Here is a 17,198-nt window from a genome sequence, read left to right as displayed (position 1 = left end):
CATCTGTTGTTTGTCATGCAGTGGCATAAATTAATACTGCTTATTCAGGTGTTCCATGGCTATGTGCTAGAATCTCCGGGGTTCCCTTTCGTTTTACTTTACAAAGAAGCTTCAGTGTTTGTTAAATAAATAACTTCTCAAGTACAGGGAAGAAAGTAAAAATCCTCTTAGATCTGATCACCCCAAGTAAACATCATTAACATTTTATTGTCTATACCTCTTAGGCTTAAAAAATGTTATGTGTGAGTATTTATACATGTGTCTTCATGTATTTTATGCTATTTTATATATTAGATCATGATGTTTTTCTTCTGCTATTACTTGATTTTTTTACTCAATCTTTTTGGTGAAAATTACATTTTTAATATGATGTTTTAATAGTTATATTTTTTAGCTTGCTTCTAAATGAGATTTTACATGGTTTCTAACTTTCTGCCATATACTCTCCAGTTTTCACATTACTTCTTGTTTTCCTATGATCTCCATATTATGTAATAACTAATGAAAAGCAAAAGCATGAAGGCTAATATCTGTAAATGACTTGACTCATCTCATTCTCTCAGCCTCTGAGCCAGAGATCCATTTTATAGGTGAGGAAACAGAGGCTTAGGGATATAAACTCCTGTGCCATTGTCACCCCCCCAGGAAGCAATGTAGGAAAGGTTTGAACCAAGGCTGAGCCACCTGGGCAGGTTACCTCTCTCAGGAAGTTCACTCTGGCCTGCTGCATTTGCAGGTTGTAAAGAAGTTCCAAGGCCATTTGTTGATATAATAGTGATTGTTGGGGCTGGGGATGTGGCCCAAGCGGTAGCGCGCTCGCCTGGCATGCACGGGGTGCTGGATTCGATCCTCAGCACCACATAAAAATAAAATAAAGATGTTGTGTCCACTGAAAACTAAAAAATAAATATTAAAAAATTCATTCTCTCTCTCTCTCTCTCAAAAAAAAATATTGATTGTTAGTTAATGTATTTTCCTAACAAATAATTGTTTGGCAAATATTTGTTGAAGAATAGAAGGATGTCACTATCACTTATCTCTTAGGAGATATTTTTCTAGAAGTCATTTACAAATTCTTTATCCTTTAACTCTCAATGTTTCACATTATAAACGATATCAAAAGACACTGCATGAATTGAATGTTTATTTGTGTATGTATGCCTTTATATGGCAACTGTTTACTTGTGTATGCTTTGCATTTTGTAACCATACAAAATCCTCATGTGGCTTAGTATAATTTCCCCAATTTTCAGATGGTGAGCTGAGGATCAGTGAGGTTAAGTAACTTGTCCAATATTAGGGGAAGAAATGATAGAGTCAGGATGTGACTTCAAAGTGCTATTACTCCAGAATTGGCTGGAGGAGTTAACAGCTATGTTGTCACTATAAAACCTACGTTACAGTGGATATTCAACAGGCCCTGTTTTTGGTGCTAGACATCATACTTAGTGCTGTTTGTCTGTAGCTGCTCAGGTAGAGCCATTTTACTGTTCCCACACTACACACGATGAGTTCTATGAGTGCATGTAAGGAGCCAGGTTCTCAAGGCAGGTGTCTTCCACCAGAGCCCAGGTTCCCTTGTGACCACCTCCAGCTCCCAGTACAAATGAAGACTGTGGGAGAGGATACAGATTTTCAAAAGAGAACTAACATCTACATGCTTCTTAGAAGCAGGCTTTGTCAGAATAGGAAAGTAAAGTGTAATGAAAGGGAAGGAGGCTTCATGGCATCTTCCATGTGATTAGGTTGATTACCAGAGAGTTCAAGTCCAACTTGACTGCAGAAGTTGTACTTTTACTGGGTTGAAATTAGGCAATGTGATGGGCTCATAAGTCAAGTTACTTAGGGCTCACTGGTGTTCAAAAGTCTCAAGTGTAACCAAGATGTGCATTTCACTCCTTGGCCTTTAGGAGTCCTCTAGTCTAATTTGTTCATGTTGTCTTTGAGACTCCTCACAGCCCAGGAAAGATCCCGGGAGAAACCCTTTATTCTGCTTTAGGGCCTCGGAGCAGGCCCCAACCACAGAGTGATTGTCCCTGTGAGGTGCCATCACCAGGTGGCTGGAGGTCTGGTGGTGGAGTGTGGAATGTGCTGGACTTGTAGGCCTAATCCATCCCACTGTTGATAGCATCGTTTTCATCATTGTTATTATCAGTATTGGAAGTTTCTCTGTGAAACTTCCTTTTGAGCATTAGTTTTTAAAGTAACATGATATAAAGTGGTTATATGCTCTTAGGAAAAGTCATTATGTAAAGTGTTAAGTGACCAGCTGCCCCTGTACAAAAATGGGAAACAGCTCATTTTGGAAACCTCTTGTCCACAAGTGAGTATATGAATCATTACAGAAAATAAGAAAAACGTATGATTTTTAGTTTGACTTTTGAAGGAGTACTACATGTATTGGATTCCATTTTAAGATATAAAAATAATCTTCATAAAATATTTCCATGTGTAATCTAGTTAAGCTTGCCGTGTAAAAATGTTCTGGGTTCCCCATTTTGCAAAGAACTCAGAAGTAATAAAGATGGTTTTTATGAAAATATCAAAATTTCAGCTTTCTGATGCATAGAAGTCATTAGACCAATCATTGCTTTCCAGTTTTAGAAAGGTAATTTTAAATCTTTATCAGTGAAATCAAGTGCTTCTTACTGGTAGATTTTCTTCTTTTGTGGTATTATTATAAGGGAGATAAGCAAGTAAGGAAGAAAACTGGGGTCTGAATTGATATGGTCTTAGTATTTATTTCATTGTTATTCTATTTCCTCATTATTCTTTAAAACAAGAGTGATGTGAATCCCATGTCTGTAATTTAACTGGGGTTGTAGCTCAGTGGTAGGTAGAGCACTTTGTGAGGCAGCAGGTTTGATCCTCAACCCAAAAAAAAATTTTAAATAATACTATCTTATATTTTAAAACTGATTACCTACACAGTTGCCATACCATTTGTTTATTCATTGTATTGAGCCACTGAGAAGCATTATAATGATAAGCATTATACTCCTCATTTTACAGTTTGATAAAAGATGAGATATGATAAGCATTATACTCCTCATTTTACAGTTTGATAAAAGATGAGATTGTCTTGCCCCAACCCTCATCACTGAAGGTGCCAAGCTTCAAAACCCTGCTTTCAACCAGTCCTCTCTCCTGAGCTCACAGCACTCTGTCATGGTAACCTTGACAACTCAGGCTTCCTGGGTGGGGCGGAGCCTGTGCATGGCATGCCTGAGGCCCTGGGTGCAATCCCAGCACCACCAAAGAAACAAACAAAAAGAAGCAGAACAAAAAAGCCTCCATGTTCATGAACAGAATGAGGCAGCGCTGACTGCCCAGGAGGGAGCTCACCCCTGACTGCTGTGGCGGGTCACCCACACCTTTGGGTAGCAGGACTTCCCATTTTGAACCCCGTGGCTGCTGCTCACGTCCTGACCTCCTCCCGCTGCTCCCGTGCGCCTTTGTCAGTGCCTCTGGGAGGCAGCACATTGTCTTTGCCCCTTGAGCCATCCCTGTTGATGTCACTGATTTCTCGGGCTCGTCCCCATGGCACAGACCTCAGGCAGTGCGCCGACCCCCTCTCCTTACGGTCAGTGGAGGAGCTCCCACCTCAGGGCCGTGCTGCACTCATCCTTTACATTTTTCGCTTAATCTTCACGAAACTCTTTGAGCAGGAGCCGATATTTTCCCCATTTTATAGGTGAGAAAAGGACACTGCCCATGGTCCAGCAGTTGCTCAGTGGCCAGGCCAGGGTTGGAATTTAAGTCTCTTGCCCCAGCGGTGGCGCATCTCCTTGGTGCTCGTGGGAGGAGCTGGGCAGTAGGTCGGTGGCCTGGATCCTGGAGGTCTGAGCCTGCAGCTCCGAAGACCTTCCCGCGTGGGTGGCTCTGGGAGGAGGTGGGGCTTCATCCCGTGACCAGGTGCTTGAGGGCTTCAGCTGCCCGCTGGCGCGGTGGGCCAACCTGAGGATGCGAAGACCCTGAAACGACTGTGCCTCGGTGCTGCCTCCCACTCCACCCTCCTCCTGTGCTCTGCTTACTGCCCCTGCTCGTGCTGGACTTTGGGTCTACACCACCGTGCTCTCTCCACCGCGGGCTTCCTTTCCTCCTAGGAGTGACGTGGGCTGCGTTGCTGTTTGTCTGTTTTAAATCAACATTCTGTGATTTGTGCTGAAATTTTTAGCTCTGTCTCATTCAGTTTCACTCCTGTCCCATATTCCATTTTCCGAATACATCTCAATTTACATATCTTATATTGCAGGAAAATCTAATTACCTTCAGTTTTTTTCTATTACAGTATGGAAACAGTTTTTCATGCTCGCATGTGTCTCCTTATATCCAGGCACTGGAGGGTAAAACTAGGAGTGGAATTTCTGGTCATACAGTAAATACATCTTTAACTTTACAAGGTGCTGACAAACTGATGCTTAAAGTGGATATACTAATTTATATTCCTACTAGTATGTGGTGGTATAAAACATATTTTTCTCTATCGGTGTTTTATAACCATGACATCTCAGTTTGAAGTATCACTATTACTTGGTGATAAGAGTGTTGCCTAATTGTCTTATAAAGGAACTCATGTTGCACAAAAAAATACCACATATATGAGAAATAATTGTCTTGACTGTAAAAATGAACAGACAAGGGGCAGCTCTTCCTTACAAGTAGATCTGGAAGGAAAAGGGAAAACAGAAAGTCATCATTAGAGTGCCAGAGTGATCCCCCTGATGACCGCAAAACTAGTGGAGAAAACCTTAAGGAAAGGCAGGTACTTAGACAGCCCCAGCTCTCCCCCACCCCAGGTGTTTACCCCTCTGTGGGCACAGGACCACCTGTTGTTTGGTTCTCTTTTTCAGGAGATGGCTTCATTTCCCTCTTTTGCATGTGGGCCAGATTTGGTGACTCCCTGTGGGAAGGCAGGGGACATAGTTACTGAAGCCTAGAGAAACCTGTCCCACACCACCTTAGCCATGTGGTTGGCCCAGTGGTAAATCATGTTGACACTGTACTCCCTGGTGTGATAAGATGTGAAGCACAGGTAATTTTTCTGTTGTATTCTTCCCCCAAAATCTGTCATCTCGGTTTAATCATGAGAAAAACCAAACTGACAGTTGGAGAACATTCTAGAAAATAACTGATGAGTAGTCTTCAGACATGTCAGGGTCATGAAAAACAATGAGAGATTGAGAACTTTTCACAGCTTGGAAGAGACTGAGGAGACATGGCAAGTCATTGTGACATGGTTTCTGGGATGGAATCCTGGAACAGAAAGAGGATGCTGATGGAAAAGCTGGTCAAATGTGAATCAGGTATATAGTTAATAGTGCTGTCCCAACACCTCACGGTTTGACTAAGTGTACTCTGGCTGCGGGAAGCCCTGGGGCTGGGGAAGCTGAGCAGCCCTCAGTACTCTTTGCCACTTTTGTTGGCTTAAAGTAATTTCAAAATAAAAAGTGATTAAAATTCTGGGATGGATGTAGAATAAATATATATGTTTGTGTAATTCCAGTAAATGGGGAAAATATCAAAATAACCAAGTTGTAGTGCTTTTCTACAAACAAAACTTCCCTTTATTCTACATGGACTTGGTATAATTTGTGAGTTTTATGTTTTGCTGTTACTGTTTTCTTAAGTTGCTAATTTTTTATTTGCAGTTCTTGTAGATCTTACTGTTTTAAAAAATTTCCCCACTCTACTGCTGAAGAAATAAATGTCTCCTGAGGGTTCCTGCCTTTTGTTTTAAAGTTTTATTTTCAGAGTTTCTGCGTGGTTAGCATTACACTTCTAAGATAAACAGTGGATTTTTTTTTACCATGAGAGATGCAAAAGGTGGCTTTTCTGTTCTGAAGACTTTACAGTGTGCTTTCAGTGATAAAAACTGGGATCAGTAGACAAAGTCTAAACCTTATATATTTACAGATCTTGTTAGTTTTTCAATTTGCTTTCAGCACACATGGATCATTAATATTTATAGGTTCATATCTGACAAGGATATTTGCAAAGTACTGGCCCGCAAGTCTCCTTCGTGTCACTGGGTTAAACTCCTCCCCCGGCCTCCAACAACTGGATGTCTCAGGAGTCATCACCAATGGCTTTGGAATAGTATATTAAGAGGACATGCTCTGTTAAGGGCATATGCTACTCATAATTAGCTTTTAGATGTTCTGCTATTTTAAGGTTTTCAAACATTTTCTCCATTGATTCTTATGTGGAACTGGAATGAGTAGGATGAATGTAGACTTCTGATCATTGCAGTCGAGAAAGCACACTGCAGCTAGAGTGCAGTCACTCAGACCCTTATTATTCTGATTGTTGTTGGTTGTTTAATTTCACAAAATGCTGAAACATAGATTTAAAATTTTCTACCAATTCTCAAGGAGTACCTACAGTATAAATCACATTTAACATGATCTTAGCTCATTCTTCACTAGAGGATATGATTATTTTGGCCTTGAAAAAGTTTAAAATTTTTTATTTGTCACCTCACTGCACTTTTTTTCTCTTCCATGAGACTATTAAAATTTACCTTCTGGATCTCTCTTGGCTCCCTATTTTCTAAAAATGCAGGACTCTATTTCCTGGCACCAGAGGAGGTGAGGCCATTCCTCAGCTCCCTGAGCCTCATCCTCTCTCAGAGGCAGCCTGTCTTGCCGTGCTGGAGCCCTTCCTGCCAGAGCTCTTGCTCTCCCTGCCTGCTGTCCACCACCCTAGATGCCCATCTTCCGATAATTTTGCCTTATATATTTTTCTTGTATCATCCCAGGCATCCTTCACTGTCCCCTGGCCTGCCTCCTGGCGCAGCCTGGAAGTGCCCTGCTGAATCCTCAGCATTCTGCATGCAGCAGCAGTTACCAGCTCCCGCTCCAGCATGCTCATTACTGTAACTTACCTGTCTGTCTCTCTTCACTGAGACTCCATGACATAAGAATTTAAGTGCATAAGCCCAGATAGGGCCAGCCAAAAAATATGTCACCCACATGCACAAACTGTCTTCTCCAGTTCTCCTCCCACCCACTGACCCAACTACCAACTTTAAATGGGATGGGCGTGCCTACACATGACTCTTTCTGCAAGTTTCTCTTTATCCTCACTTTGTTGTCCAGCTTTAGTTTCACCAGGACAGTATAATTGATATTAAAGATGCCATCACTTTGGAGCAGCTCACGGGCACAGTCATGCACACGGGGGGCTAGCTTGTCAGCACTGGCTGAGGCATCAGCCTGAGGTCAGGAAAGGTTCTCACACATTGGACACCAAGTCAAATGAACATCTGCCTGGTAGGAAGAGTGAACCACAGTTGAAGAGGTGCTGTGTTTCCCCAGGAGGAGAGGGACAGACCATCTTGGCCCCGAGGGGGCGCCTCAGGATTGCAGTAGGAGCAATCACTCAAGTGTACGCTGTCACAGTGGTCATCGCTCTCATTCCTGAGGCTGCTCCTGGGAGTCTGGTCGAGAAGGGCAATATCATTTCTAGATAACGGGTAATTCCAAATTCCATACAAGCAAAACACATTTTATAAATAAGTTTTCTCTCCAAAGAATTTTCAAGTTCAACACTGCTCCTGCTGTGTATGTGGCTTCTGGAGACTGTTGATGATGGTGGAAGAGCTAACAATCTCCTGGGCAGAGCTCAAAAACTTGACAGTATTTTAGGAATCCCTGGAGGCCTGTGTAACCAAAATAATTTTTCCTTCCATGATGTACATCTCTTAGGTTGACTGCCCCCTATCAATTTAGAGTGGCAGCACAGCACAGTTCATATCAAGAGTTCATTTTAGGTGCTGATTTTTTTAAAAACAAAGACATTGTGACCATTATACTAATATTTATAATCGTATGCTTACCTCTGAATCCTGATTTAGTGTCAGTTTAGTTGATTGTCCTATAGATGTCCCCTTAAAATGAGAGTTATCCATAATACAATCTCTGCTTGGGAAGGAATGAGAGGGTGACAGATGCCACAAAGTGGTTCTTGATGCCTCTTTTAAAATAAATTTTGCCTTATATATTTTTCTTGTATCATCCCTGGCTTTTGGCTATTGTTTTGAGATTTGTGGAACTTTTGACTAATTTTAAATCAACATCAGACTCTTTTTTTTTCCTCAGTTTACCTCATAAACATCTTAAGACTATGCATTACATAAGAGAAAAAAAAAACTATCATTTTAAGAGCTAGGGAATTTTTGGGGAAGGACTTTCTTTGTGGACTCTGGCTTTCTGGTTTCTTTGCATTTTCCTTGTTCAGACAGGAAGTCTAAAGCTTTTAATTCATCTGCTGTCTAGATAAGTGAGAGCATCAGGGACTTGGGCAGTATCTTGAAATACACCATTCAGCGCAGGCTTGTGTTCAGACAAAGCCTTGAAACATCATGGAAATCCCACAGAGTCACTGTGAGGTAACCCCTCTTTCATGTCAGTCAATTATAAGATCAAATATAGTATCAATTTCAAGGTATATTTGCATCACATGTCTAAAACAATAGTTCCAAAATAAGGTTAGAAGATATGAAGTCATCTCACAGTATGTTTGGGGAGAGCTCAGAGCCTAATGAGGCTGAAGCCTTGCTCTTCAGAAAGTGGATTAGAAACAGACGGCTGAAAATTCATTACTAAGTTTTAATAGCTAGGTCAGTAATTTTTGGTAGAGGGTTTGTGGTAAATATTTAGAAATATTTGCACATGCTGTATAACTCCCTGTGGTATATGCAGCTGTATTCCACTGTAGAGCTTATAAATTTAGTGTCTTCTGCCTGACAATAGTCAAATCCCTCCATTATTTGCCCCCCACACCTGTCACAGGAGTCACTATCCTCAAGAAAGTTAGGGCCTGTTGAAGAGAGATGTGTATGCCTACTCTTGGTAGTTATTACTCTAAACTGGAGAAGAGACTTTTTTGAAGACCGGTGAACTGGCATTTTAACCTAAGCTTTAAACTCATGGGAAGTCACAGTGAGAAATCATTAACTGTATCCTATTAAAACCTGAAGAAACAAGAGACCTGGGCTAGTTGCATTGATTAAAGTCTCTTTTCTGTTTCTAACTCAGTGTTTATCTCCATGCTCTCTGGGGCACTTCTGAGCAAGAGATGCCCACATGTGTGCAGCTGGGGGCAGCTCACTATCCATGCTCACCTAACACCATCATCTAATTGTACTGAAAACCAGAGCTTAGAGTATTTTGAAGTTCATTTTCTTTTTTAAAAACCCACTTATTTAATTAAGTAAGGGAGTAAAATTTCTAACTTATTCCCAGTTCTTTAAGATACTTAAACATCACCAGTATTAATTTATTTTTTAGTAGGCTAACTTAATGCTAAATTGAATACCATCAAAGCCAAAGATGTCTTTTGATGTAGCGAGTCACAATGCAGTATTTTAAAATATTTGTGGGGATGTTCATTTGCAAAGTATAGACATGCAAGAGTATTTATACCTAATGTTACGCGTCTGTTTTATTTACATGTAGATCTTAAAAATTCTTGCCCTACACCTTCTTTGTAGACTGTTCATATATATATTCCTTCTGTCACTGGCATCCCTGGCCCTGTCCTGCTGTGTTGAGTCAGGAGCATTGTTGTGCTGTATGTTAACTTTTGTCTTGTCAAGTCTGAGATTGTTACTACTCTCTGGTGGCATGTCATTCTATGCACAGTTAAATTCCTTTACCTTGTCACTTGGATTAGAATGAAGATTGTACATGGATAAAGAGGGTGAAGGGGTAAAGGCATGGCTGCAGAGGAAAAGCTGCAGAAAACATTCATTTAAATTGTTCAAAAGTAAAATAAATTTTGTTAATTTGGAGGTTTTTTAGACAGTGATTTAAAAAAAATAAATTATCCATTGATAGCAGGAGTCACAGTCTTTTGGTTTTGGAAAGTATTCAGTATTTTGATTGACATCAGATATTGAAAACCCAACTTGGTTTCACCAAAGCAAATTATGATGGCACAATAGGATTCTGCTCTGCATGAACCCATGAAATCATTGCCCTACTCATCACTCCATCAGGAAAGCCAAGAGTTTAAGGAATGCAGTGGGGCAGGGCAACTCCTGCCCCTAAAGATCTTCCCTGCAGTTAGTTCCCTTACCTGCCAGCTCTCCAGCAAGATAAGTGGAAGCAGTGTAGCTTGAAGGTGCCTCTGCTAGAATGAGATGCAGCCAGGCCTTTCTGTTCTATACAGGCATCGCAGATCTGACAGCACTTATAAAAGAAGAAGGGAGTCAGTGCCCTGCTGACTAAATTGTCCTCCAGGGGAGTATTAGTTACAGAGCTTCTTTGTTAACTAGGCTGGATGCTTAAACCACCGTTGAACTTCTTTTATTAGCATGTTTTAAGATTGTTCTACATATGGATACCCTAAGTATCTGCAGGGCGGGAATATTTCCATATAATTTACATATAAAAGTTACGTGTGTGTATAACAGTAATATAAAAACTGTATCTTTTATTACTCTTCGGTTGCACCAAGGTCTAGTCGGCACTGAAATCTGATGACACGTGAGCAGGAAGACAGCCACCGTCTTTATATTTTCCTCTTGATACTTGCCTTGATCAGCTTGTTGAATAACAGAAATGTTTTTTATGCCTTTGCAACTTGAATGAAGCTCTCTTAACACCCATCCATGTCACTTTTTCAACCATAATGTGGAGTTTTAAGGGAGGACAGGGAAAGGGATTATGGATTGTGCAGAGAATTACAAAGATTTTTTTCTTTTTTCAAAGTGACATTTTGGTTTTTTATGAAGAAAGATTTGCATAAGATTATTTAAAGACAATTGATGGTTTTTTAAAAACTGAATCTGCATTGTCTTCTCTGTTAGTCCCATATGCAGCATAATAGAAGGTGGTTGTTTACCCTGTCATCTCCTCACTGTGTGTTCTGGGAAGCAGCGTGGGAACCAGCTTCTTTCCCAGCAGTGCTCTGGTTGCCCCTGTCCCTCTAGTGTTAGGTCAGGAAGCACCTGGCTCCTGGAGGCCACCCCCAGCCTCACCATAGGTTCCCAGGGTTAGGAGGATATTTTTAAAAGAATACTCATAATCTGGCTGTCACTTTATTTTTCAGAGGTATTCAGGAGGAGGAAGCCCCGACTCTTGGGAGGATGTGTGCTATGGTCCCCTCTCAGTTCACATTTTTCTCCCACGGAAGAGGTGAAGGCAGTAAGATGATACTAGTGTTGCTGGTTCTTTTGGCCAGAGCCAGATGTAAACCTTCTGGCTGTGCAGCCATAAGTTCTCTGTCCTAGCTGCTCTGCCACCGTTGGCCTTCAGAGCCAAAGTCAGCTCTGAAAGGTATGGACTGGCCAGTTCAGGGATGTGCTGTGGACACTGTAATTTGAACTTCATATATTTTTCTCTTACTAATTTTTTTCCAGTCATTAAAAAATGTATAGCTTGTGGGCAGAGCAAAAAAGGGGCCCATGTTCAGCCTGCAGGCCACAGCTTGCAGTACCCTGCTTTCAAGAGCCACTGCAGTTATGTCCCTTTGCACATTCATGAGATGGTTCCATCCATTAGAAAGGGGAACACAGACCCTGAAAGGATCCTCTAAGGTCCTCCACTCTTCCCTGCTTCACGCTCTTCCCAGGCTCCAGGGTTGGGCCCAGGGAGAAGTCAGCATGCAGGCTGGTGCCGGAGGAACAGGCACAGTCGGCTCCCATTTTCCTTTTGAACACATCAGTGTCTGTGAACATGTACACATCTATTAACCTAAGTTTGTTTTGAGGAATTCCGATAACTGCCTTCATTACTGAAGTGTGACTGCTTTGTACATAACATGTACCTGGCTGAGTAGCCTGCCTGTTTCTACCTGTCTTCTCCGGGTTATATTCAATTCAGAAGCTCTAAATGGAACTATTGTTGAATCCAGTAATCAAGTTAAATACAAAGCTTACCAGTTGAATGTGTGCACAATCATGATCTCCTGTGCCCTGTGCAGAAAGGTTTATTTTATCTCTGAATTCTAAAATCTGATTCAGCTTACCTCATTTTATTTTGGGGATTTTGATATTCCTTTTTCCAGTAGTAACATTTTCAATCTACCCTGTTGGCATTTTGTTGTTTTTCATAAACACAATTATTTTACATTAAAGATAACTCTTTTATTTATAACTGAGAAGTTATTCTTAGCACATTTTCCCTGCAACATTCATCTCTTTGTGAGGTTCTCATCAGCTCTAACTAGAGTGTTTAAAAATAAAAAAAAAAAGAAAGAAAGAAAGAAAGAAAGAAAAGAAATTCAGTTTCTCTGTTTAGAAAAAAAGAGAAAAGAGAAGTTAATTACATGTTATATCAGATGATCAGCAGATGAACTATCCAGGGATCCTAATCTTGAGTTTGCTTTGTGACATTTTGTCATTGCTGAAGAGCTATGACCAGCTCTCTTTACCTTGCCCTTTTATATTTTCTGAGCTAGATTTATTCTTAGAACCCAAAGCATCCTCCACCCCCATTTTTCAAAGCCCTAGTTTCAAAGGTCCCCATAGCAAGCAAAGTTAAACATTAATGAAATTGAGTGATTAGAGCTTATGTATTAGGACTGAATATACCTTGAGGCAGTAATAACCAGGTATTTCTGATTTTGTTCTGCAGTATTTAGTCTGGATTACCAGGACAGATATGTTTTATACTGCAATTCAGCATTTAGAATTCACTGAACATCTAGTCCCCAGCTTTGTCTGGGCTTGCAGCATTGGAGATCTGAGTCCAGTAATTCCTTCAAGCCTTTGCCTAGGTACTGAACATCTTTTGGTGGCCCCCAGTGTAGGCCATGGGGCACAGCATAAAGGAGCCACCATGTATGGTCTGTTGCTGCTTTTTTGTTTCTCCTCTTCCCTTTATTTTCTTTAGCTCCTGCATCTGTCCTCAGTAATGTGACCTTCAACAGTAACTTTGACTCTCTGAACTTCAGTTTTCTGAAGCTGTCAAATGGAGATTTTTAATAACTTCCTCAGAGGGTGTTATGGTCAAATTAGATAGCATTGCCAGCATCAAATTGTTATATAAAGGCATAAGCTGTAACATTAGGACTCATTTCTGCCAACGTAAGTTCAAAGGAATTTATTTTCGCAATGTCACATAAAAATACAAATATCACTATTTTATTATAACAGTACTTTGTAGTTATTTAAAATGTAATAATTCTTCACTGCAAAGTTTGGTTAAATTTTTGACTGTTGCTGGGCACGGTGGTGTATGCCTGTAATCCCAGCGACTTGCAAGGCTGAGGTAGGGGGATCATGAGTTCAAACCCAGCCTCAGCAACTTAGCAAGGCCCTGTGTCGAATAAAATGTTTTTTAAAAGGACTGGGAATGCGACTCAATGGTTAAGTGCCACTGGGTTCAATTCCTGGTACCCCCCCCAAAAAAAGACTATTACTACATTACAACGTCCTAGTTTGAAATTTAGTCTATAATGTTGATTCTAAACAAAGGGACCCAAATCCTGTGGTTGCTCAGCTTATGGAAGCCCTCATGTTAGAGCCAGGTACTCCATTCCTATGGTAAGTCACCCATCCATGGTATCCGCACGGCACCTTGCTTGGGCCTGATGGACTTGGCATGGCAGCAGAAAAGAAAACAAAGAGGATGGTTTTATGAAGAGAGATACAGCTTTCCTCATTTTTTTAGGAGATGCTGACTCTCATGGGTTCATCCCAGGAGGGAACTCATTAATATCTTCTAATAAAAAGTGGCCATACTCTGAATTGGGCGTTAATTTAGAAAAGAAAATTTTGCTCTGAAGGGGACATTGTTATGATTTTCATGTAGTATGTCAGTTGGATATTGGTTCAGTGTGTTACCCTATAAATACATGCTTTTCTTTCTTTGTTAGGACCTGTCTGGCTCCATTGATGACCTCCCCACGGGAACGGAAGCAACCCTGAGCTCCGCGGTCAGCGCGTCGGGGTCCACAAGCAGCCAGGGCGACCAGAGCAACCCAGCTCAGTCACCTTTCTCTCCACATGCATCTCCCCATCTCTCCAGCATCCCTGGGGGGCCATCACCTTCTCCTGTTGGCTCTCCTGTAGGAAGCAACCAGTCGAGATCTGGCCCAATTTCTCCTGCAAGTATTCCAGGTATCACCTTCTTAATTGTCACTGTTTTTCTCTGTTAAACAACAGCTCTAACATTCGACGGTGGCACTCACACTCCATGACTTGTTTTATTATCCCCCAGTGATGGCACCATGCGTTTAGGAATGTAGCTGCATTCTCAAAGAAGAATACCATAGTCCCAATTCCTAAAGAGTCTCAGCAAATGAGTCTACCACCTACCACCCATTTAGAAAATACCAGATACTTTGATATTTTCAGTTTGCCAGAAACACAAAACTGATCTCTGAGCATTTACTCTGTAATGCTTTGTTAAATAAGATCCTCTACTGGTAAGTGCACTGTGTGGTTATTCATGAGCATTGGCCTTGGTTTTTCCATTGTCCTCTTCAAAGTATACCTCAACGGTTATTTCTCAAATGTTTTTAGGGTTTGTAATTCCTCATGTCTGCTCATATTCACACGCTGACCAGTGCCAGAACACACTCAGTGATGTTCTTGGAATGAATTATTTATTTGAATATTTATTTTTCAATAGCTTCATCTCTGATCCAGCTTTCTTATATCAAATGTCATACATTTAAACCCACCAAGCAACTAGCTTTTGTTTCTTATTAAATTATGTGTAAGTTTTTTTTTTTGTGCAACTTTTGCTAACATAGTACGGATATGTCAGAAAGCACTTTGATTGAACTACGTATCAGAATGGGTATTGAATTGCTAATAAAGTCTCATTTATATTTGATTTTGTATTTTCATAAAATGTTTATTATGGAATACTTGTATATTTATTATAGTGTATATATGTAACATAGATAACTTGCTAATTGTGAATCATGACCATCATGAATATTCATGAGTCCACCGTCCAGTTTGAGTATTGGTGTCACTGGTGCTGTTACATCTTACCTGTATGTCCCATCCCTGTCTCAAACTCTGTTCCTTTCCTCCACTTCTAGATTTTTTTTATCACTTTTTGTTTTGTTTTGTTTTTGTAGAATTTTATTACAAGCATTCAGAGTATATGGAGTTAGTTTTATTTGATAAATTTCTTTGTAGAAATATATACTATTTATTTAATGTCATGTTGTCAATAATTACAGTAGAACTACAAGCACAAATTAAGAAGGCCCTGGGAAAATCAGAAAATACTGCTTCCAGTCACACCATATGTAGTCTGCTTTGTCTTACTTTTTGGCTAATGGTTAAGTTTCTAAGATTCATCCATAATTTGATCATGGCCATAGTTTTAAGGCATTTTAATGTTACCTTTCCTTCAAGAATATTTGCTTATCCTCCTAGTGTTTACAATAAGACATGGACTACTTATTGTTAAGAGTGTTAACTCTGAATACTCCCTACTTCAGAATTTCTAAGGCAATCTTTGCTGTTCAGATTTTTTTTTTTCAGATTGGTATTTGAGGGGTGTCATCTAAATGTTGGAAAATCATATATCAAGTGTTGTATTTCTCCAAAAAGAGCTCACTCCTTTATTCTGAATTAATAACTAATCTAAATACAGACTTTTCTGAGGTATAAAGAATATTTATACCTGACATGTGTATTTGACAATCTGAAGATGTTTTTACGTACATTTATCTTTCCAGGTGGAAATTTCTGAGCCTTTGTTTTCAGTGACTGGGTTTTGATGTAGTGTAGAGCACATACCTTAAGAGAAAAGCTCACATTGGGCCTGTGGTCCTGGATGGTCAGGCATTAGGTTGTTAGGTCATGCACACAGAGGAGAGGAACTGGTCGTCAAGTCCAGTGCTGTGTGTTTTGGAGGGTAAGAGTTGGTCATTGATCACGTACCGGCACAGTTGCTGTCCATGCTCCCCAGTAGCTGCAGGTGTGGCCATGGAGGGGAATACCAGTATTCCTATTCATTTCTCCCTGCCAATTCCTTTTGTATTCGAAAACTGTCATCTTTCTTGAAAATGTTTTTGAAAGCAGAGAGCTTGTTTTTTAAACTTGTATCAGCAGTGCCCATCTTAGCTGTGCTTCATCCGAGTTCTGTGTTGGTTGATTGAACTTTTCACTGATATTTAGTACAGGGAAGAAATTAGGCAGCAAAAGCTTCACCTTTCTTAGTGATACTTTGTTTGTTTGGTTCTTTGTGAAACTGGGGATTGAATCTAGTGGTGCTCTACCACTGAGCTAGTCCTTTTTATTACATCCCTAGTCCTTTTTATTACATCCCTAGTCCTTTTTATTTTTTGAGACAGTGTGTAGCTAAGTTGTGAAGGCTGGTCTCAAGCTTGCAATCCTCCTGCCTCACCTCCCTGAGTCACTGGGAATACAGGCCTGCACCACTGTACCTGCCCTTAGTGACTGACATACTCTTGAAGTAAATCTTGACTCTTTCCTAAGTGTGAAGGTGCATATATGATCAAGCATATAAAACATGACAAAGAGAACATTTCTTAACCTTAGAATTGTTCTAAAGGGAAGAGCCTCTTAAAAAGTCTGATGGACAATTTTGGCATTTGTTCACCTTCCTCCCAGATGGAATTGCAGTGAACTTTTGAGCTAGATGAATGGGCTTTCATAACAGCTAAACCCTCCTCCTTATCGTCAAGCCACTTGCTGAGTAAACTTGGCAAGCTTCTAAGCTTCCCTGAGCCTCAGTTTCTGCATCTGTAAAGATAATATACATGTAAGACAGGTACATGCTACATGTAGGACCTGGTGAGCACTTAATGCCTATTGATTATTGTCGTTTCCATCAGTTATTGTTCTTATTCAAGCTGAGACCTGGAGACTTATCCATTTGTAATTACCATCCAGAGCAGTGCGATTGGTTTTTGCAGCAAGTCCCTGATTCTTTATCCAATAGTGTTCACAAGGTGCGTATGAAGTTTCAAGTTATGGTTAGCTCTGATTACCGAGATTGTTCAGCTGGACTGCTAGCCATAAAACTGCATAATACATTTTCACAAAGTTGAATCTATTTTTCTTCTTACTTAAAAAAAAAGGTCACAGCTGCTCTTCTTGAGGGTTGGGACTGAGAAAATAAAGATAAAAAGATTGTATCCCTGAGATTAACAGAATTTTTGCCACTATTTCTACACATAAAAATTTTGTGGGACAGAAACCCTTGCTTCACTCAGGCCATAGGCAAGTTGATTTCTGTATGATGGGCCGTCAGGTT

At 40.4% G+C, this 17,198-nt stretch overlaps 1 protein-coding gene across 5 annotated transcripts in view; it reads left to right on the top strand.

The window, feature by feature from the left end:
- The window catches only part of Arid1b (AT-rich interaction domain 1B), a 397,185-nt gene that overhangs the window by 270,319 nt on the left and 109,668 nt on the right, over positions 1-17,198 (top strand). For all 5 annotated transcript variants that reach the window (XM_077802067.1, XM_077802070.1, XM_026393857.2 and 2 more), the window contains exon 5: positions 13,828-14,071. In XM_077802067.1, the coding sequence (XP_077658193.1) occupies positions 13,828-14,071 (244 nt within the window). The remainder of the gene's footprint in view (positions 1-13,827; positions 14,072-17,198) is intronic.

The sequence above is a fragment of the Urocitellus parryii genome, chromosome 8, assembly GCF_045843805.1.
Source record: "Urocitellus parryii isolate mUroPar1 chromosome 8, mUroPar1.hap1, whole genome shotgun sequence".
NCBI lineage: Eukaryota > Metazoa > Chordata > Mammalia > Rodentia > Sciuridae > Urocitellus > Urocitellus parryii.
Note: the sequence above shows the minus strand (reverse complement) of the source record. Positions and strands in the feature narration are given on the sequence as shown.